Source organism: Mercenaria mercenaria, chromosome 3 (genome assembly GCF_021730395.1).
Source record: "Mercenaria mercenaria strain notata chromosome 3, MADL_Memer_1, whole genome shotgun sequence".
NCBI classification, from domain to species: Eukaryota; Metazoa; Mollusca; class Bivalvia; order Venerida; family Veneridae; genus Mercenaria; species Mercenaria mercenaria.
In genome coordinates this window covers 100549323-100573709 of record NC_069363.1, presented here as the reverse complement: position 1 = coordinate 100573709, position 24387 = coordinate 100549323, and the positions used below count along the sequence as shown (strand labels likewise).

General features: G+C 37.2%; 1 protein-coding gene across 1 annotated transcript in view; it reads right to left on the bottom strand.

The window, feature by feature from the left end:
* Window positions 1-12816, bottom strand: part of LOC123523850 (ankyrin repeat domain-containing protein 13C-like) — a 36266-nt gene extending 23450 nt beyond the window's left edge. Inside the window, exons 1-2 of the mRNA XM_053539495.1 lie at window positions 12643-12816; window positions 965-1006 (exon numbers count right to left, since the gene is read on the bottom strand). Of these exons, the coding sequence (XP_053395470.1) occupies window positions 965-1006; window positions 12643-12754 (154 nt within the window). The 5' untranslated portion in view covers window positions 12755-12816. The remainder of the gene's footprint in view (window positions 1-964; window positions 1007-12642) is intronic.
* Between the last annotated feature and the right edge of the window lie 11571 nt (window positions 12817-24387).

The window sequence follows — 24387 nt, the reverse complement described above, 5'->3', positions numbered from 1 at the left end:
ACCTTGACCTTTGACGGAGTGACCCCAAAAACAATAGGGGTCGTCTACTCCAGCAGCCCTACAACCCTATGAAGTTTGAAGGTTCTAGGTCAAATGGTTCTCCAGTTATTGCTCGGAAATGAAGTGTGACGTACGGACGGACGGACGGAAGGACGGACAGGGCAAAAACAATATGTCTCCTGGGGGAGACATAATAACTCAAGAGTGACCTGATCATGCAAGAGATATTATGCCCATTTATATTGTGACCAAGTTTAGTGAAGTTCCGACACTGGATAAGAACTATCCAAGTTAGAGAGCAAACACTGTCAATTTTCGAAATTATGAGTAATATTCAGTGCCAGATAAACTCAGGCGATACTCACCTGAAATAACTGGGTATCACGTCTGACCTAGATTTTATAGAAATACATGCTCTGTGTAAGTTATATTAAGTTCTGAGAACAATTACTCTAGCTATTGAGTGGCTTGTGGACACTGTCAATTTTCTAAACTCTGACCAATTCAAGGGTCATAACTCTGGAATTCTTGACCAGAACTGGCTGGTTATCAAACCTGGGCTAGATTTTATAGCCATACATCTTCTGACAAGTATGGTTAACACCAAAGAAAAGTTACTCCAGTTATCGATTAGACATTGTCAATTTTGCCAATGCTGACAAATTCACAGGCCACAAATCTGGATACTAATCTGTACAGACTGTTTATCAAACTTTTCCTAGATTTTAAAGAGATACACACTTTTTATAGGTTAAGTTTAATTCTGATACAAAAAATTCCTTTAGAACTGCCCTCCCACACTAAAAGTTTGAAAACAAGTTATGCCTCATTTTTCCAGCAGGCTTATAAAAACTTAAAGCCGAAAATACTTCATATACTTATATAACGGTCCTCATTAACATGTAAATAAAATTTTGATGAAGAGATAACCAAATGAAATGAGAATAAAGACAAATATGTTTACCTTTGTGTCCTTTCATCACTGCAAGGTGTAGTGGTGTGTTTCCTGTAACATAAAAGAAAGCTATATCACTACATATTCACTGACTTTTTTAATTTTTGTGAGATGGTACTGGTCCAGCTAATGGAGAAAATGTGCCACATAGACCTGTGTCATACAGATCTAGGGAAAAATGAAAAAAAGCCCTGTTTCTGTAACAGAAACTGATGTGTAGTCACTACCAGCTGTGGGCGGAACAGCGGTTGTGATACTCTAAAGTTTCTGTTTTTTTGGGAATGATTTTTGTAGATGTGATGTGGTTTACTTGTTTGTTTTTCTATGTTATTTAGTTGGGTGTGGTTGTGTGGTTTTGCATAAATTAATATGTACTTGTCAGATGTTTAAAGCAACCCATCTGTAATATTTTTCTATTACAGCTTTTTTTTGTTGTGGGCCTTAGACTTTGCAAATACGTGGCTGACTGAGGCTGTGTTTTTGGTGCTTAGACTGTGCTTCTGAGAAATCTACTATCATCTTTAATAGATCTGATGTTTTGTTGTGCATAGCCAAATTATTAGATTCTTCTTTATAAATCTCTACATCAAGAATAATTTAAAGTGGACAGAATGCAATTTCTGTGGTTTTTGGTGGGCCAATCATGAATAAACAACTATTCAATTCAGTCATCATGTAAGTTTTAACATACATTATTTAAATAATGCCAAAGGGAAGTATTCAAAATTTCAATATCCTAAAATTTGTAGCTTTTAAGTTAGCTAGAAGTTTACAAAGTGTACTTAAATGAAAACAACTATATTTAATCATCAGCATCACCACAACTTAGGCCAGTATTATGCAGTCGTTAGTGCAGGGGTGATTAGCTGCAGGAATCATTCTGCTGCTAAGTAATATGTTTTAAACAAAGATTCATTTGAAAAGATAATATTACTATTATAGCTAACAAGAGCTGTCAGTTGACAGTGCGCTCGACTATTCTAAGTGCTTGATAGTATAATACATGTATAAGCTATGAGTAAAACTTTAACATTTCAATAAGCATATTCTAAGTCGAAAAGGGGCCATAATTCAGTCAAAATGCTTGATAGAGTTGCCTCCTCCTTTTTACAGACTGGGGTCATGATGGTAAACAAGTATGCAAAATATCAAAGCAATATCTCAATGGACTTTGAAAATATTTGGGGTGGTATGCAAACTTAAACATTTGTGTGACGCTCAAGCTAACGCTCACGCCAACGCCGGGGCGAGTAGGATAGCTCCACTTTTCTTCGAATAGTCAAGCTAAAAACTGCTTTTGCATGCAGTTCTTGGTAACAGCATTACTTTTCATTTACTTTTCCTTCAACTGAATTTGGTGAAAATTTTGCCACTGGGGTAAAAACTTCCTTTTTTAGCTACAAACTGACTCAATAATAAGCATTTTTTTCGTTGATATTCAGAATGCCTACTGCTAATAATGTACAGCACTGAATATTTTCCAACTCTATTCTTACAAGAAGTCATGAATAAATTACAAGGAAATAGTAGACAAAATTAATTTATGCATAAGGAAATTTAGAGGTGAAACGAATAAACTTGCAAAATCTTTTCTCAAAAATGTACAATATTAATGCATCTACACAATAGAGAATCAAGCTTTATTCATACAAATATTGCAAAATACTTCCTTCTTACAACTTGTATTACAGTAACTTACAATTCTCATTACTTAGTTAATGGCTCATTTTTGGGCAGTTTGGGTTTCAATGTGGAAAGAGGATGAAGGTAAACTTACTAAGTCTATGAAACAAACATGAGCAGACAACACGACAGTGCATGTAACTATTCACCATCTTCTTAGCCAAGCAAGGGCCATAACTTGGCAAGATTATATACCTGACCTATTTTATCACAATTTCTGACAGATCTTAATTTCATCATGACAATGATAACAATTTTCATGTCAAACATAACATGACCCTAACCAGCGTACAATATTCTGCCATAAAGAAACCAGATTACAGTATAAATTTGGATAAGTAAAGACCAATGGCAGACAAAATTACACTCTATGGTAACTGAAGTTACTACAAACTTGAAAAGTAAGTAGAACAGAATACTCATATGCAAGTTGCATTTTGCCTGCCCTCATACCCACTCCTGGCCGATACTTATTTGCTTCCAGTCCTACTGACTTTAACATTTTTTATCAAAGGTATAGATTTCAAAAACTACTAAGATGTGTAACTTAAATCTATACACAGATCTCTAAATATGGCTACTCTTATATATATGCACCCCAGTAATATGTGCAAGCGATAAACTATACATGACTGTGTACTGCGATTTATCCTCCATTATTTTAGTCCTTCGAGGTTTGGGTTGGATTGCCTGTCACAAATATAAATCAATCTCACCGTCGCAAATGTCAGAAATTAAAAAGCAGCCTCTCAGCGACAGTTTGTCTGACTAGTATACTGTTGTAGTAATAGGTTTATAGACCACTTCAAATAGCCTTGTTGTTGGGTTAACCCTTAAGCGTCATGGTTAGAGAGTCTGCCTACGGATCACAAGGTCCGGGGTTTGAGCCCCAGATGGGACACTGGTATTTTCTCTTCAAAGGATGACTTTAATAGTGTCAGAAGTGTTTTATGGACTCATATGTGGGCTGGAGAGCTCTGAAAAGTAAAGATGGAGAAGTGTAGTGATAGTAGGTTTATAGGCCACTTCGAACAGCCTTGATGTTGGGTTAACCCTTAACTGCCTACACATAATCTTCATTATTGTGAGGGAGTGTAGTATTAAGAAGAAGAAGTGACATGGTTAGAGTGTCTGCCTACTGATCACGAGGTCCGGGTTGGAGCCCCAATGGGGACCTTAGTATTTCCTCTCTTAGGGTTTAATTTAATGGCGCCTAAGAGTAGGATGTTGACTGACTAATGTGCTGAGCAAGGATGGTGACATTATCATTATGGACAGCTAGTGAGTTCTGAAAAGTAAAGGGGGAGAAGTGTAGTGATAGTAGGTATACTGTTCATCTGTAATGTCGCGGTACTTGACATTTGACGTAACGACATTAAACAAGAAACAACACAACTGTTAGTGTATTTCTTGTCTTTACTACAATATTTCATGTCATATGCATCAATAACTGTGTGAAAATGAATAAGATATCATTCAAGAAACATCCATGTGTACTTCGAACAACAATAGTCAGCCATTGTTATCATGTGACGTCACATCACTAATGTCACGGTATAGGTCAACAATTGTGTCAATCAACCGTCAGGGGTGTAACTGATTTAAGTTATGTAACCTATTTCAGTTATTTTTTCAAGCATTTTATAAATAATACCAAGCATTTTATAACCAGTATTAGTTATAAAATATAAGATAACTCAGGCAAGTTATTCAAAAAAAAGTCTTTTTGCTGTTCTCACAAAGTGACCTATACAGTGAAATAATTAGCAATCTGTGGTTAATCAAATTCTCTTTTAGTCTGATCATGACCTGACAAGCATAATGGGATGATAAGAGATTTACAGCTTTAAACCTTTTGCGTAAAACTTTATCAGCCTTGCGTAAAAATTTTTACTGCATAGCTAGAAAGATTAGAGTTCAAGGATTCAGGAAATAATCACATTAGTCACATTCAAAATGAGGAATTGGCCCAGGAGGGCTTTGTAATATTTTATGATAACTGAAACAAGTTTTGAAAATATAAGCAATAACTCAAATGGGTTATAAACTGCGATAACTTGAAACAGTTACACCCCTGACTGATCAAACTATCATAGGTTAAAAAACACTAAATATAATTCAAACATTGAAAAGCTATCTAGTATCTAAGTCAAACTAACAGGAACACTCAAAAGTCATTAAACGCCAATTTAAACGTTTTATATTATCTGTTCACATTGGCACTATCGAAAATTTTCTCCTCTGGGCAGCGGACACACCAGATATTTTGCAAGTAAATCACAAGGTCGCGGGCGTTGTTATAATGTAGCGGAGCCTAAGAATCGTACTATTATTTAATATTTTCTATTTGATAGTTATCTAACATGTTCAAATTCACTGCTCAGTTTAATGGGTGTATTTTGAGGAGATGGTCAGGGGGCCCCCATCCCTTCCTCCCCCTTAAAACAGGGGTCTAGCTAGGTCCAAATTTTTGGGAGAAGTCACTTCTCCCTCAAGCTGATTTACCGAGAAGTGGGGAGGCTTTAGGGAGAAGTGGGGAGACTTTTTCTACCGCAATGATGTTGAGTGATTCGAAAGGTGGCTGCAATTTTCTTGTTTCTTGATAAAAAACATTGATGTGACCATTCATTTTCTTAGTTAGATCATTTCCCATACAGTGGTTATCGTTTTGTTACAAAATTCTGGAAAGTCGTTTTCAAAATTCAAGCCGATGCTATAAATGTAACACGCCGAATTTTTGGGTTATATCTTGTACATGTATGAAGTGTTTATTATTAACACCGAGCAAAGAAGTAGAAGTGTATTTTTTTATAGCTCTTTGCACCGAGTCATTCGCCGAGGAATGTCAGTATCTCACTCGAAATATAATGTGTACAGTAATCTAGAAATACATATTCAAATAAATTCATCGATGGAAGTCAATTTAACGTAGTTAATACATTACATGTCGTTCTTTTATCACAGATAACAAATAATTGTGTACCATATTCCAATTCAGGGTTTCCACTGGCCCCAATTTTTTTTCCGCCACAAAATATCGAAGTCAACGACAATTGGGGGAGGGGGCGTCCAGTGAGTGTATTCTCCAACACACTGTGCATGTTGCAACAATTTGTCATTTTTACAGTTTTTTTCATTATTTGATTGTAAAACTCTTATTTGGGGATGGTGGAGGGGGGGGGGGGGGGGGGGGTAGGAGGCTCTCTCCCTTGGACATTTTTGAAATACAGGCATGAAATGAAGGCCTCTGGTGCATTTTTATGTTCAAAATTTTAAGATAATGGAGAGGTTAGTACCCTTTTGATGAGGGGGTGGAGGGGTCAGGGCTTTCCCCCTGGGACATTTTGAAATACAGGCATGAAATGGTGGCCTCTGGTGCATTTTAAGGTCCAAAATTTTGAGGTAAAGGAGGGGTTTGTACCCTCTGTATGAGTGTGTGTGTGTGTGGGGGGGGGGGGGGGGGGGGGGGGTGTCAGAGGGTTTTCCCCCTGGAAAAAATTATAAAATACAGGTATGGAATGGTGGCCTCTGGTGTGTTTCTTGGTCTAAATTTTGAGAAAATATTATTATCATTTCTTTGCCAAAATAGCAGGGTACTTCTCAGCAAAAATTAAAAATACATTTGCATAGGTAGGTCTTCTCGAATGACCAAAATTAATCGGAAATTGGGGTCGCGAAAATGTGTGACAAACGAAAAAATGGCAATCAAGACCAGCATTATTTATAAAATGAAAATTTATAACTTATTTTCTATGGCCAGAGTTAATTTTTACCATTGATTTCTGCTTGTTTATCGCAGTTTTTCACTGGAATTTGCCAAAATAAATCTACGATCATGATTATTAAAAATTATTGGATTTTATCGCGGATGTTCCATCAGTCGTTCATTCCGAAGTTTTGCAACAAAATATAACTTAGAAATGGCTACTTTGACACTACTTTCGTGATTCTGCTTGTTAAAACATGTATAAATCAGCTATCAGTGTCTTTTAATTCAGTCTGTGAGACATGACTTTCATTTGTTTACTATCGCGCCATATTACTTCAATCAACGATGACATATGTAAAGGCGGAGCTTAATAATTTTGCCGATAAAATACGTCACGCGTTCTACATCCAAAGCTGTCATTGGTTTATCGGATGTTTAAATTAAAGTCAAAGATCGAGAGGCATGTGGCAGCTTGTGTAATTGATGCCGAATCGCTTGGTGACACGCTGTGTATCGTGTATCATGAACGGAAACGCCCGCGGGTAATATTGATTTTTTAGGCAAGACAGAGAGTACTTAAGACAGAGAAATACACATTATAAAAAATACATTTACAGCAAAAACTTTTTCCGCCAATTTTTTATTTTTTTCGCCACTGGCGAATTGCAGCGGAAATCCTGCAATTAATCGCATGGTTAATCAGCAGTTTCTTTAATAAAACATTGTTTTTTGCACTCGAACATGCTGACAATTAACGTGAAGTGTCAAAGACGTAAACGCGATGATGATTGGCTTAACACAATAGACTCCGGTGTATCGGATAATCTGATTCGCTTTCACACTTCTCGGGATAATCTCGCAAGTACCTGAGGTAGGCAGAGCTTAAATTATGCTGCCGGCGTGTGTTTGTGTATTTGATTCTCATTATGACACGGTGCAAATTGTCAACAGACTGGGTAGCAGTAATTAGCGAGTGCAGAAATCAAAGAAAATCGGGCGACTTGCATTTCGCTTTGAGGTTAGATTTGAGCGAAGTTTGAAGTTCTAGAGCGCCTATTTCGCTCAAGTCGCGAGAGCCCTGTTAAAATCCGTCAAGTTAAGACGTTTTGATGTTTCGCCTGATACTGATATTTCATTCATTTTCGTGTAGCTGGGGGATGTTACGTAAAAGTTGGTGTCCTCTAACCTATAGGCGGGACTTAATCTGCATAATTAATGAGGACAAATGCCGATCAGCTGGTAGACGAACTTATAAACATTGCAAATATTTGCTTAATTCATGGATTTTTGCAACAGATACGTGAAAAATATGATTTTAGTAAATATTGACAGATATTTAGCAATGTAACTGCAGGTAGGAACATTTTTCGCCAACATGAGTAAATTAGGTCAGGAACTTCACAGGTAAACCAAAGAGCTATAAAAATAGATTGGCAACTTGAAAGGCATATAGAGCAAATCTTGCCAACCTCCCGTGAAAAAAAAACAAGATCTCGTTTACCGGAAGTGGCGCTTTCTCCACGCGCCATTTTGTATGCGAAAGCAATTATTCATCGGTAAAATAATTATCACCGTATGACCACGCTTCTTTCGATGGCAAAAAAAAAACGTGTACTTCATGTCTTAAGACCATTTCACATTAAACTAATTTTGTTTTAGAAGCTAACATGTATTTTAAATATAGTTTTAAAGGTACAAATTGTAACTCCATGCTCGCCGATGTTTGTTTTTAGTAAGATAACGCCGAATCACGCTCTGACACGAGCTCACGCGAGATTACAGCCAGTTGCCATTCTGTGTATTTTATACTTCTTTGGGTAAACACCCCATAGGTGGCGCAACTCAAATACCGCGAAATTAGTGATGACGCGAGATTAGTGATGTTGAGTATATAAAGGCCATGTGCACTTCCAACAGCCATGCTATCGGGTTAACTCTTTAGGAACATTGTTAGAGTGTCCGCCTACGGATGAGTGGCGATCACTGAAGATGATGATGATGATCGGTCAGTGTAAACACCCCGGGACACCCAGGGATACCACGGGACACCCCGGGATACCTTTATCTTATAGAAAGCTTTGAATTTAATTGTTTTTATTGCAGCTTTATCGTATTAAGCAATAGACTGAGTATGTATATAGCTGTATCATCAGTAGAAAACTCATAACACGAACCCCGGGATGCCCGACTCTTCTTTGCGATTACAGTGATAAACTGCATACACTGGGACACCTTAAGAAAGCTTGCAAATACTTATTTTGTTATGAAGATGTACTTATTTCTTAAATAAATAAAGCATAAATTTAAGAATATTCTAAGTAGGCTACATAGTGCTCATAATGCATACCACAGGATGCCTGTTTCATCACTGTTATGCAGTATGTGATTCTAAGATGAATCAGGTGCCCGGTGTTTGTGTTATGAGTCTGCTACTTAGGATACACCTATATAATATAAATGCTCAAATTATCGCTAAACATGGAAAACATGCAACAAAAAAGTTAAATTCAAAACTTTTTATGTAAAATAAAGGTATCCCGGGGTGTCCCAGGGTATCCCGTGGTGTCCCGGGGTGATTATCCCGACCCTTGATACCTTGATACCTTGATCTTCGGGCCGTAATATTAGCTGTGCTTTCCTGGCCCCTCTTGTGAAGAATCTTCTGAGTATATCTCAAAACTAATTGTTACGTAAGTATTAATGAACTCTGAGTGCGCACTTTATAGTCATACTAAAGTCAATAACAACTTGGCACAAATTTCTTTGGATTCCAATTATCATTGTTCAGCAGCGATTTAAACACATTTACTGACTCAGCATTCACAGTTCTTGCACTTAAAGCATTCCAGTAAAAAATGGATCTTTGACTAAATGAGTTAAGCCTTATGTTATGGCGGCACTTTTTCTTCATGAATTTTAAGTGATGTCCTCGAAGACCACCCACAGATAAATTGAACATTCTGTCCCAATTCATATCGTCAAATCTATGAACTGATTTAAATATCTGTATAACGTCAGCTCGATCACGTCTGTATTCTAATGTTACAAGACCCAGATTCCTCAACCTCTGTTCATATGACAAATGTGAAATATCATAAACCAACCTGGTTGCTCTGCGTTGCACGTCTTCAATTTTTCTAATATCTTTTTTTCAAAAATGGTGACCACACACTGGATCCATATTCTAAAACTGGTCTAACTAGAGATTTGTATAATGTGAGAAACATGTCCCTGTCCATATACTCAAATGACCTATGTATAATCCCAAGGGTTCTTTGTGCTTTATTAGTAATGTTGATAATATGTTGTTCAAAGTTCAAGCCCTCATCAAAAGTTACACCTAAATCTTTCTCAGATTGTACTGGATCTACATACACATAATTTCCATCAGTATCAGGCATTGTATATCTGTAATGCTCATTACTATTTCCAATATGCAGAACTTTGCACTTCTTTGCATTAAACGAAAGTTTCCATTCCAAACTCCAATTACATAGACTGTCCAAATCTGACTGTAAACTTTCACAATGTCTCATGTCCGAAACACCAGAATAAATTTTGGTATCATCAGCAAAAATCTTCACAAGACCCTTCACTACATCTGGTAAATCATTGATGAAGCACAAAAACAGAACTGGGCCGAGCACGCTGCCCTGCGGAACACCACTTATGACTTCCGACCATGTTGAAACGGATGAACCTATCCTAACACACTGTAGTCTGTCTGACAGGAAACTGCTAATCCACTTTAGTGCTAGACCCCTTATACCTGAATTGTGAAGCTTAAAAAGCAAACGATCATGAGGCACGCTGTCAAAAGCCTTGCTGAAATCTAGATAGATGACATCAATTGGAGTACCCTTATCTATAAGCTCAGTCCATTCATCCAAAATTTCAAGTAACTGAATAGTGCAAGACCTACCAGGTCTAAAACCGTATTGATCAGATGATAAAAGCTTGAATTTCGTCAAATGATCCATCAGACTGTTTCTAACTACAGTTTCACATATTTTACAAACTACAGAAGTCAGACTAACTGGTCGATAATTTGAAGGGTCCTTTTTACTACCTTTCTTGAAGATGGGCACAACTATAGCCCTTTTCCAGTCACTAGGAATAGTTCCTTCATTTAATGATTTAATAAATATCTTGTACAATGCATAGTAAATCACATCCTTAGTTTCAAACAAAACTTTTGGGTGAATGTTGTCAGGTCCAGGAGATTTTTCTGGGTTTAATAATTTCAAAGTTTTTAATACAGCCTGTGGAGTAATGCTAAACTCACTAATAACATTCTGATTATTATCAACAGGCAAATCCGTGTCCAAAGGCTCAGTTCTAACAAAGACACTACTGAAGAATGAATTCAAAACCTCCACCTTCTCCTTATCTGACTTTGCCAAAGTCCCATCCCTTCCTGTAAGAACGCCTATGTTTTCTTTAGTTTTTCTTTTAGAGTTAACGTATTTCCAGAAAGACTTAGAATTCTGCTTTGATTCCAATGCCACTTTCTGCTCATAACTTTTTTTAGATTTTCTTATAACAACTGTACATTCATCCCTATATTGCGCATATCTAATATAAGCTTGCCTTGAACGAGAATATTTATATTTCTTCCAAGCTTTATTTTTCTTACTGATTGCCATTTTAGCATGTCTATCCAACCAGAGCGGACTATCCTTTTTATTACCTCCATAGACTTTTGAGGGAACATATTTGGAAACAGCATCATTCAAGGTATTTTTAAAAGTCTCCCACATATCATTTACACATTGATCTTGAAGCACTTGTTCCCAGTCAACATCACTTAAAAAGTTTCTCAAACCATCATAGTCCCCCTTGAAGAACTGATACTTAGAGGTAAAATCCTGAGGTTTTTCATGAAAAAGATTTAATTCACAACTAATTACAGAATGGTCAGTTTTTCCAATGGGTGAATTAATTTTTAGTGAGTCCTCAACAACTAAAGTCTCCTCCTTAGTAAAAAGCAGATCAATGCAACTCGGTAACTGACCTTCCCTAAATCGAGTGTCCTTTCTGACATGTTGAAACAAAAAATTATCAAGAGTACACTCATAAAACTTTGAAGCAATAGAGCCCTGAGCATAATTACACTCATTTTTCAACCAGTCAATATCTCTAAAATTAAAGTCTCCCATTATCAGGTAGTGGCTGTATCTCAGTTTACAAGATTCCCTTATCAATTTAATTAACTTTAGATTATTCTCCTGTGTAGAAGAAGGATTTCTATAAATCATACCAATAAGAACAGAGTTACCACTGGATACTTCAATGTCACACCATACATTCTCTGAAAAATTTATTTTCTCTAATAGCGAGCGTAGCTCGCGAGCAATTGCGCGAAGCGCAATTGCGAGCGCGTAGCTCGCCTTACGGCAATGTGTAGGCGAATATAACAAAGGTGTGCCGAATGGGGCAAAGTGATGTAGCTGAAAAATTTTCCTCTCGTCTGGGCGCCGCCATTTTGGGTGCCGCCATTTTGTTCTACTTCCGTCAAAGTCGGGAAAATTGTTTGTTTTTTTTAAATTTTATATTTGAGTTACAATCTCTATGTTCATTAGGTGTCTTTATTTTTAAAAAAGTTATGTTATGGAAATAATTTCAATTTTGCTTTTATTTTACAAAGTGCGTGTCCCTAGACGACAGGTGCTCACAGGAAATGCTTTGTTGGCAGTGAATACAGAACTTCATTTGATTATCACTCAAAAATAATGCAAGAAAGATTTCCAGTTGGTAGAAAAAAAATATGATTTTCTTTTAAAAGATCAAGCATTGGCCAGAAAATGGGATAGAATATCATAAAAAAGCATAAAGTAATAAGAACGCCACAAACAGGTAATGACGTCACCGTGACACCGGCTTTCCATAAATTTTGCAACGTATGATATTCGCTGTTACAGGTATAATGACACTAAATTTTTGTTTCTTTTCAAGTGAATAGGTTCTCGGAATTGTTTTAAGCAGTGAATAGTTTCTTTGCCGTTTAAGCTACGCTCGCTCAGAGGCTTTGCCTTTTTCATATTAAAGTCACTCTGTTTGCTTTCAAGTCTTTACCCGATGATGATCACATCCGGGGTTCGAGCCCGAAGTAGGGACCTTGGTATTTTCTCTCCCAGTAATTACTTTACTGTATAAAAGTGTATGTGCAAAAATAAGAGCCTTGTTCAGGGTCTAGAGATGCAGAGAACATTTCATGATATGTGTATGAAAGGCAGCTTGCTCAACCCGAATTACTCATCACTAATTTCCAAAGAAATAAGGCAACAAATCATACCATGAATATCTTTCTGCGACACATCATGAACTCTTATTAATTTAGAGACAATTTTTACATCGCCATTGAAGACCCCTTGGTGCAAGGGAAAGTCTTCGCCGGGATTTTCCATTCTAATTTTCTATTTTTTCCTTTTTTTCTGTTGTTGTTGTCATTTACCTTTACTTTCCGTCGTTGGCGGTTCGCGTAAGAACTGACAGCTTGTCGAAAATCTGTTAAAACGTTAAAAGCCGGTTACCGGTATCCGGCAGTGTGCTAGCAGAAGGATCGATACTTAACTATTTTCAAAAATTTCATCAGAGAGAATGAACTATAAGTTTGTAATGAGAAAAAAGGACACACTGGGAAATACTTCTCAGTGTACTGTTTATTTGTTGATGTTTTAAACCTAGTGTGTTCATGTTTTAACCTGGTGAGTCTAATATGTGCTTTAAACTTAGTCTTTTATGTGCTTCCTTTTATATGTTCTAGAGGAAGGTGCTAAGGGCTACATCAACCTTAGTAAATATGCTACCAGCATTCACTAAATTTTAAAATGCCTTCTAAAAAATTCTTTTGCCCTTTACTTGTCTTTTTATATATATGTACATCTACGGAAATACTATTCTTTTCAGTGGACGCATTGGTCGAGAGGGCTAAAGACGCTTTCCTACGGAGGTGAAGGCCCCTGGTTCGAATCCTGGCAACTCCCATTGCGGTGTGTCCTATCTATCTATCTATCTATTTTCCATATAGTCAAACCCCTGCTGGGGACCTAGACTTTGCGCGTCAACTGGCAAGAATGTTGAAACGAGTAAAAAAGTAGTAAGCAAGAAGGAGAATGGTTAAAAACAGGCTAAAAATAGGGCAGGTGTATTTAAGGTGAGATATGCTCAATCTGGCTTACAGCCTGACTGAACACTGGCCCAGACGAGTTGACAACATCTGAGGGCAAGGCATTCCAATGATATACTGTTCTAGGGAAGAATGAAAATTTATGATAGTTGGATGAGGGTGAAACTTGAACGAATGCCTGGGAATGAGTGGTTCTGGTTCTGGAAGATCTAGTTTGGGTGTTAGATAGTCCGGTAGTGGGATGGCGACCTGGTTATGCAAGATGTTATAAAACATAACCAGGCGCTGGTCAATGCGACGGAGTGCAAGGCGTCGTCAATTTAGGGAAGTCAGCATGTGTCTACACTGGATGTACGGCCGTAATCACGCTTGGCCCAGCGTGCAGCCCTGCGCTGCACGACTCAAGCTGACAATAAGAGTTTCAGAGTGGGGGGACCACACAGTGGAACTGTACTCCAGCTGGGGCCGTACAAGTGTTTTGTATGCTTGTGATTTTAACCCTTCTGAGTGCACTTTGATGTTACGTCTTAGGAAACCCAATGTTTGATTTGCTTTTTTGGTGATGTTGTCAATGTGGTCATTCCATGTAAAGTTGTGTGATATAGTTATGCCAAGGTATTTTGCAGATGGTACTGTTTGTAAGATGGTTTTGTGTAAAAGGTACTGTGTTGGTATAGGTGTTTTACGCTTAGTGATCTGTAAAAAAACAAAGACAAATATCAAACGGGGAATGCCACGCACCAAAAACGCAGCCTCCTCAAAAGGAAACCCACAGCACGCAAACGCGTACACCACACACACACACACACACACACACACACAGCCAACACATTAGGACAAAACGAACAAACAAAGGAACACACACACACACACACACACACACACGCACGCACGCACGCACGCACGCACACACACACACTCACAGACACAGCCAACACATCAGGACAAAACGAACAAACAAAGGAACACAGTGGGGCACCGCCTCGGAACGGTCAGTGGCAAAAACACCACTGGGGAGCTTAAACCGGTTTATGATGCGCACCCAACCTCACTCTTACCCCCACCATGTTCCAAAGACACGGGACAGTGTAAATAAAAGTAATCCCCTCCAGGTGAATCTCTTACACACGTAATGGAAACAAAAAGGCATGACTTGGCATTTAGACGGATTGAATTTCATGTCCCATTTTGTTTCCCAGAGTTCCAGTTGCTGTAAGTCTTGTTGTAGTAGGCTTGAATGGGAAGAGACAGTCAGAGAAAGGTAGATGGCCGTGTCATCGGCAAAGAGTCGAACTTTAGAGTGTTTAACAAAGTCAGGTAGATCGTTGATATAGATAAGAAATAAGAGAGGCCCGAGGACCGAACCCTGGGGAACGCCTGAGGAGACTGGTATGGTGCATGATGTGGACCCGTTAACTACCACTGACTGTGACCTGTTATCAAGGAAAGCTTTAATCCATTTAAGAGTATGACCCCTTACACCATAAAAATGCAGCTTGTAGAGTAGTTTTTCATGGTTGACCATATCGAACGCCTTTGAAAAGTCAAGGAGTATGAGGTCAACTTGACTTTTCATGTTCAAGAATTGAAGGATATCTTCTACTAACATTAGTAACTGAGTTTGACAAGACCTCTTTTCTCGGAAACCATGCTGCAATTCATAGAACATATTGTTCTTTGTGAAGTGTTTTGTTATGCTAGAGGATACAATGTGTTCCAGGGTTTTACACAAGATACAAGTAAGAGATATTGGGCGATAGTTGCTGGGTCTGACTAGAGCCTTTCTTAAAGATGGGAGCGACATTCGCCATTTTCCATATATCTGGCAGAGAACTGGACTGCAGGGATTTTTGGAAGAGTTTTCTAAGGATAGGGGAGATCACTTGGCTAATATTCTTAAGTACGACCGGTCTTATTTGGTCGGGCCCTGCAGCTTTATGGGGATTAAGGTTGCTAAGAAGTTTTTCGATACCTTGTGTTGAAATTTCAATATCAGGCATAGGTTTGTGTGGGCTGTACGTTTCTTTTCCTAGGATCTCTTTACCTGTATCTGCGATATCCTGGACCTTCATATCAGCCAAAGATTTCAGAGAGAGAGGAGATTTTGAAGTAAAAACTGACTGAAATTGCTTATTGAGTACTGTGGCTTTGTCAGGGTCCTGCGTGTGAAGTTTGTTGTCATGTTTGAGTGTGTCAGTGCCAGTGGAATCTTGTTTTGAGTGCTTGAGAAGGCTGTATAATTTCTTGGTGTTTGGTCTGTTATGTTGTGCTTGCATTTGAACAGTTTCGACGTTCACATTAAGGATGTCTTCAAGGTACTCTTCATATGCTAATTTGGTTTCTTTCCTACATTGATGTTTGAGACTAAGGTAGTTTCCTTGGAATTTTGTTTTGTCTTATATTTCCTAAAGGCTTTATCTCGTCTTCTGTAAAGTCGTTTTAGGTTAACCTTGATCCAGGGGAATTATCTTTGGTGATGACATTTTAGACGGGATAAATTTCTTAATTCCTTCTTCAATAGAGCTGGCGATGGTCTTCCAAAGAGATTCTACTGATAAATTTTCATAGGGGTTTGACATTGTAAGGGAGTTGTGGAGTTCTGATACATGTGACCTAAGACCACCCCAGTCAGCCTTTTTATAGAGGTGAATATGTCTAGGTTTTTGGTGCTTTCTTTGGGCAGATGCGTTTGACTGTACCAGGACAGCATCATGATCACTGATACCTGGAATTACACTTGGGCAAGGCACTTTATCACGACTGCCTCAGTCGACCCAGCTGTAAATGGGTACCAGTAAATTGCTGGGGGTGAGGTATAATTGGTTTTAACTGTTCTTAATATAGGGTCGCAGAAAAGCTCTATAAAGCTTATGTTAATTGTTTTACCAAGCGACGGTAAATAAAACTTACCTTTTACCCCCAACAATCAACTTCTGATCATAACTGGGAGGTAATAGCTGCCGCTGCCAAAATTAGCACCTTCTATTCAATAAACTCACTATGTAGTGTATTTTATGTATGTCATTTCCATTTTACTTATGTACTTATGTTTTTGTAGGGATAATACAAGTTTTTTTTGTGTATTAACGTCTGTAGAAGCCCGCGGGATTGTTTGTGACAGAGACAAACATATCCCAAGGGCTTCTGCAGACGTTAATACTCAAAACAAACGTGTATTGTCGCTATTCTTGCATAAAAACAATACACGACGACTTTATGTACTGTTTTCATATGTGATGACTTGACGATTCCGGTACATTTTTTATTTACCATTCTTATTGTTTTTGAAAACGGTAAACATGTTTTAAATATCCGTATCCAGGGCCCAGAAATAAACAACACTATCAAAAGCGCATCCTGAAGGTTTTTAAACGATCTTTACAAACATAAAATTACCAATAATTGTTCATATCACTTCACAATTTGGTGCACTCAAGCACAATTTCAAGAATAATAACTTTACATTCGAGTTATATTGAGTACGGACACAGTTTGGAGTACGGATGCGTACGAACGTAGTGTCAAGCTTCCAAGCTGTTTATTTAAATTCTTTATCATTCACGGTTGTCTACAAAATCTGAATCGACGCCGAGTTCTAAAAAGGGAGTAAATAAGGGAAGAAACGAGTACGAACATTGTTGGGGACAGCGTATTTGGCGTTAGTTACTGATACAGCAAAACATTCTATGGTTTAGTTGGCATCTTTTATGCTTGAAGAAGAGGTTTTTATGAAAGAAACAAGACGCAGATACCAGATGTCAATCCGCGCAGAAATACATATACGTCCCCGGGAAAGCATTTCAAAAATAAAAATCGGGTATTAACAGCACGTGAATTGTCTTGTTTGCACACGATTTTTCTCCCGTTAATACATGGGCGGATCCAGTGAAAAAAGTAGTTTTTATGCAAGAATACAGGTTTGTGCTTATATGTGTGTCACGGGTCGTATTTTTTTAGACTGTTTTATCCTTAATAGTAACTTGAGCCGTGCATTAAGTCTTTTCCAGAGCGGGAAAATAATGCTTAACTCTCGCGCATGCGTAAAGTTTCCGATAGTGTCCGTCATGTTTTATTGTGTTGTATCGTCTGCTGTTTTATTGAATCGGGGCTTCTCGGAAATGTACGTTATATCACGGATATTAACTGAAGTTCCCGAGGCAATTCATCCGTGTGTTTGTCCGTGCAGTTTTGTGAACACTTGTCATGTTTGTTCAGTTGTCTTGTTTGTCTTACATGTTTGAATGAGAGATAGAATGAGAGAAACAATAAACTGGTCTGTTCTTTTAAGACTCTTTGCACTTTTCACCGCCAAATTCCTTCGGCCCTCAGAACAGTCTTTCTACTCTTACGAGTAAGATGGGAAATTCTTTAGTACAAATTCAAATTTATTTAATCAACTTAGTTAATTCACCAGACGCTGTGGTAAGAAATATTTAGATCTATTGTTTATTAATATTGCATTTTGTATTCCTTTACCCAACGCGTGAATTACTGTTAATTGTGCTATTTTGTATTTTGTGCTTCAGTATTTAACCACTCGGGCTAACGCCATCGTGGTTCAATTCCTACGCATCTGAACTCTGAACCGTAGTAAATTAGACGATAAACCACTCGAAGGCCTTCATTGTTTTCATTCTGACATGCTCATTGACATGTTTTAATAAATATTATGCTGGACTTCATTTACCCGAGGAGTATACATTTTTGTATGATAGTAAAGGGAGAATGTCACAGTACAGTTTAGTTCTTCATTCAAGATAATGTTCATACAGAACAGTAAAGTTTGTTTGCAATTGACATTATCTTACTGTCCGTTTTATGTATTTTATCAATATTGTTTTATATATGCATTATTTGTATAATTGTAATTGAACTATATACGCATAACTGCAGTTCTAAATAAGAAGTAGTATGTTTAAATTAAATTTAGTTGAGTTTAGATAAGGAACAAAGCTACCCTGGTAGTTAAATTAGAAAATGTGGTATAGTTTAATTGTAATGTAATACTTTAGCTATTTCTACGAATGTGAACTGCATCTGATGATTTTATAATCTTTATCATTGCTTTTCAACTGCAGAAACCATTGAATTTCAATGATTTTGTTTAGCAGCAAAATAATTCTTACTTTTTCAGCTAAATTTTGTTTTGGCTGAAAGTACTTGCAGCTGGAATTGGAAGATATGTTAAATGGTTGATATCCATGTAATTGTGTATTGTACATATTTACATATGCTTATGATATACATGCAGTATAAATATAATCATATGATTATATTATTAGTTCACAATTATATCCGTGGTGGACGGATAGCTCAGTGGTTTGCACACTGGCCTTCCAATCCTGAGGTCGGGGGGTTCGATCTCGGGAATACTCGGAAATTTTCAGAAACGCTTTTCAGTGTTTCCCACCCAACTAGAGGTGAACTAGTCAGGAACCCAGACAATCCTTGCGTGTATCAGTGCTATACACTGGACACGTTAAAGAACCAGGCTGTCTATTCGCAACGAGCTAGGCTAAGTTAGCCGGACAAGCCTGTATCTGATTTCTGATCTCTCTGTCGCGGGGGCTTTATGTCTCACTCTGTCCCTCTGGTCAGATCGTTCTGTGTCTGTACTAGTAGAGGATGAATTATGCGCCCTGTGTGGCTGCATTTGAACTATGTAAAGCGCCTTTGAACGTGAAATTGATCATGAAAAGGGCGCTATATAAATCTAGTATAATAATAATGATAATTATATACTAGTCCAAAACAGTTTTGTAGCCGAACGTCTTTCCCTGTTGGATATTTATTCTCGTTCCAACCCTTAGTAGCAAGAGACATCAAATGGGATGGAAATTTTTATAGCATTTTTAAAACAAGAAGAACTGTTTTCCAAGAACGATTTTGTTATAAAACCCATTCATAGATAATATTTCAAACTATTTTTTTTTTCAAATACAGACTTTAGACAATAGCGAGAAGGAGATTCACAAGATGATGATAATATAATATTATATGCAAAACAGTTCACAGAAAATTTAGGTGAAAAGTTTATTTACGGATTTGATTCTTTATAACATCACCACATATTTGTTTGCTGTCGGTTAAGCGCCGTTTTTTCAGCAGTATTACAGTTTTGTAAAGGTAGGCAGTTGACATAACCAGTATTCCTAGATTCTGTACCAGTACTTACCTTTTCCTCACATGTAACTGCCAACTCCTCCACATGAATCTTAGGCGGAAAACGAAATTATTAGAGACACAGTGTTATTTATCAAATCGTCACGGAGAACATACGTCTGGCTCGGGGATCAAACTCACGTTATGCTCACGTTATGTAATCAACGTCTGCAGTCTCCCTATTGAGCTAAAGCTGCATTAATTATCAATTTACTGAACAGTTAGGCTTTTTGGCCCGATCCGTCGTAGTACATGACAGTCAATCGTATGTGAATAATTCTACTGTTTACACACTATAAGGACAGCATTTCTTTCGCTCTCTTCATGAAACTTTCATAGCATGTATATAGCCACAAGATCTGGGACACGTTCGATGATATGCTTGATTGTTTAAATACATGTATAATGAGAATTAGCCAAAGAATGTCCATATTTCACATTGATAACACTGACAGACCCCATTTCGTGAACAATGTTTAAGCATACAAAAGATCTCGAATAAATTTAAAAATTGGCATGACTGATTCTGTAACACGAGCAAAATAGCCCTTGAATAAATCGAAAAGGTTCAGTTTGCTTTGCCTGAGCAGTTTTTGTGGAACTTTGAAAGAATTTATTACGCCCCATGATCTTGGATTTTTACGACACTGACCAAACTCCTTTTAGTATCTACCTTTCCAGACTTATCATTCATGATATAGTTGTAAAGAATAATATGTATATTGGTTAATCGTTACTTTTTGTGAGGATGGTTCAGTATCAACAAATATTCAACATGTTTTAAATAGATGTAAACACGACTTTAGCTCACTTTTTGACAATGTTGATATTCAATCTCCGTCAACTGAATGTGATAATCAGGATAGTGATGAACCACAGTTTAGCTTTAGGGGGAAATGCTACAGTTACTTATATGTATATAGGGCAAAAAAAAAATCCTACTGGCAGAATTTCTTCAAACTTTGTGTACTGACTCGGAAACAAGTTTAAAACAGAAATATGTATGACCAAGGCTGGGTTCCTATGGTTTGTTTTATTTCATGTTTCTGTTATCAATTTGATTCTCTGTCGTAAAAGACGTTTGAAGCAGAAATACATTCTGTAAGAAAATTTTAGTCCCATGTCAATATAGAGACTGTTGCAAATGTCCTTAACTATGAACGTGACAAAATGATACCGAAAAGTCCTTGTCTTTCCCATGGACATAATTGTATACTGACTGCAAATGAGGTCTGAAACAGAAATAAAATTTAAAATACACGATTCTCTTGCCTTGATCTTGAATTATCTGCCTTGAAGATTGGATGTTATAGTATTTTCTTCCGAACAGAGGATTTACATTTAAAGCTTCTTCAAAAGACTTTTTCGTAAGTCATTATACAAATAGTAATTTAACAATACATGTGACTCCGCCTCAACAGTATCACAAACGGGCATTTTCTATCTTAAGTATGCCGATCTGTGTGAAGGTGGTAATATCATTTGGCAATATTTCACTTTTGAATGCACAGTAGGCTCTAAGCTTATTTCCACTTATCTCGAATTACCAACTCGACTGTTGAGGCTTTTCTTCCAATCATTTACAAACTTATCCATAAATGATTTACAGACTGTCTCGGTAATATACTGCTTCTAAAGGAGGAGCAGGATTCCTTATATCACAATACATATGCAAGTAACACTCAATCAGCTTTGTGACAGGAAAGGCCGTACCGGCGACAGTAACCATCAGAACAAATCAACACCCTTTACAATATTTAAAAATTTTATTTACAAAAGATGAAAATTAACAATGAATAGATTGAAAGAAAAAAAACACTGATTATAAGAAAGAAAAAAAAGAAAGTTCAGTATCTCTAGATACAAAAGTTCTTATAGATCCATTCTAATCTGACGTGACACAGTTCTTTAATGTAATTGTGAACTTTAAGTAGCACAAACAAAACGATTCTAAATTCAGTCCTTTAAAACCGTGAATACGTTGATTCCGTGTTGGCTCCCTATGGTGTAGGTGATTGCATCCTGGGGCTGACTTCAGAGGTAACAAAAATCATCGTCTTTGGGGTTTTACGGCCAACCAGGGACGAAAGCTCTGCGCGGGGAATATCCCATCCAGGGGTGAAGCAAGTGAACCGGGCATTGTACTTCCGGGTTATGACATCACAGGAAAATCGTCTGGCGGAAGAAGCTAAAATATATTAACATAGGGTAACCCCATACCCAAAACAAATAAGTCGGGCATAAAACTGCTCCTTTGGGTACACCATACCTCCGAAGGCTCCCATAAATAATCGTGCTACTTACAAAACTATTGGCTACTAAGTTCAAACGTACATGATTAAAAATACGTCACTTATTACTTCCATTATTACAAAGATTACTTATTAAAAGACTAAAGTTAAAGTATGAAAAAGATATGAAAAGTATATGATAAAACCCTTATAGATACGGACATGATAAACTGCAGCTATTATTTACAACACAATTAAACAAATTCATGTAAATCAAACTTTATAGGGATAGTTGGCATCCATATAATATCTAATCCCATACACTACAACGGACTTTTAATTAGATGTGCTATAGACTGGCACACAATTTACAAATTACAATAATATATTACCTACATGGTGCTAGACTTGCCATATAGATTTATACAGAACAATACAATGCAGTAATGGCGTTCCATAATTAACAAAATGTTTGACATAATTTTTTGAAACAGGCTTTACAATTATCATGTTACAAATTTCAGTAAAATTTAACATTTTAAATAAATGAAACATTTTAGATTCCTCTTTCGAATAATTTACAGAAGTCTGAAACTTTAATAAATCATCCTGACATACCGAAACTAGCCAAAATCATTTTGCCGAAAATTTAAATGTTACAAAATTCTGTAGAATGAACAAAAATTTCCCAAAATAAAAATCGTAATGCAAAAATATCCAAAATTAACAAATAAATTTTTTACCTCGATCGGCAAAAATTTTCTAGCAAGAAAATAATTCAGACATAGATTCGTCTATAAAGTCGGAAGGTGGTGGGGCGCAAGGCTATCTAGTCCAGTCTATTTAAAGGGTAATGTCCCGCCAAATACTAAATTTCATGGGTTTCACGGCTAAGCCGTGGACTCTTACTATTTCTATTTTCAGGGGATTCACGTATAGCCGGGGAATCTAACTACTTTGGCGCGGATTTAACATGACATTGAGGCCCATTATATGGTTTTGGGGATAAAAACATAATTACTGAAGTTTATAAAATACAACTTTTTATTACTGCCCGAATTTAATGAATTTACATGGAAATTTAAGTTATGAATACAAAAACAGAGAGGTATTTTATGCGTGAAATCTGAATTTACCTCAATAACTCAAAAATTACAAAAAGAAGATGCAATACCTGCATTTCCCACTACAGAAAAATTTAAAGGGCCGGGTTATGCCCAATTTGTGACAAAAACGTCCCCCTTAAAAAGAAAATTTAAAATTTTTCTTAAATGAAACCAAATGACATACTGAAAATAGCAAACACAAAAAAAAACGCACACTGTCACTATCTGTACATCATATAATATAGCCCCCTGCCTACACTCTACTAAAATAATCTGCGCCTACATTTTCTCTCCCAGGAATTGCTTTTGATACTGACCCTATATGGCTGCAATGCCAATGCCCATCTCATCAGCCGGGAATTGCAAATTTTCGCTTTATTCAAATAAGTGAGCGGCTGATGATCTGCCCTCTAAACAAAGTCTTTACCGAAAAAATACCGGGAAACTAGCTACTGCCCAACTATCGCTAAAACACTCCTTCTCTATCACTGAGTACTTTTGCTCCCTAGGTAGCAATTTTCTACTAGCATACGCTACAGGTAATTTTTTCTCCATCACTTTCCTGAAGCAATACCGAGCCTAAACCTAAATCTGAAGCATCTACTCTCAATATAAAAGTCTGATCAAATCTGGAAACTTCAAATAGGCGGACCCATTAAGCTAGCCTTCAAAGTCTGGAAACCCTTTTTGACTTTCACCCCACTCTACAGATTTGGCTGCCCTTTTTCGTCAAATCTGTGAGTGGAACTGCAATGGCGCCGAAATTTGAGATAAACTTAAAAAGTATCAATAGAAGTACGCATACAAAAATTATATCTGTCAATACCTTTGAGAAATTGTCTAACAATCTACTACTTCCTGTTTACATGCTACTGGTAACTCTGGATTTACCTCTACACTTTGTACGTTTCTGTACCCTGCTTTATAGGACACAAAAATATATCCCTTTTCTACTCTACTCGAAAACTCACCCTACTTTCATTCGGATCTAATCTGTCATAATCTCTCTGATCCTCCTCACAATAGCTGCTCCAAACCCTTTCTTATATACCCTTTTCTGGTATAGACTTCTTCTGTCTGACGTAAACTGCGATCTACAATCGGTAAACATTTCCTCTGGCACTCTAATTCTACTGTACTATTACTAATGCCTCTGCTACTCTCTCAGTTTCAATACTGGTAGTGCTATAGCTTCTGGATATCTAGTAGCCTAAACTACCAAAGTCAAGATGTACCTTTTTTCCTATCAGTCATAGGTCGATCGGACCAACGATATCGACGGCAACTCCTTAAACGGAGTATCAATCAAGGCATTTTTCCTACGGAACTTTACTTACTCTACCCTTAGCTATAGTACGTTGACAAATACTACATGACTGACAGTACCTTCTAACCTTGCCATTACTCTGGCC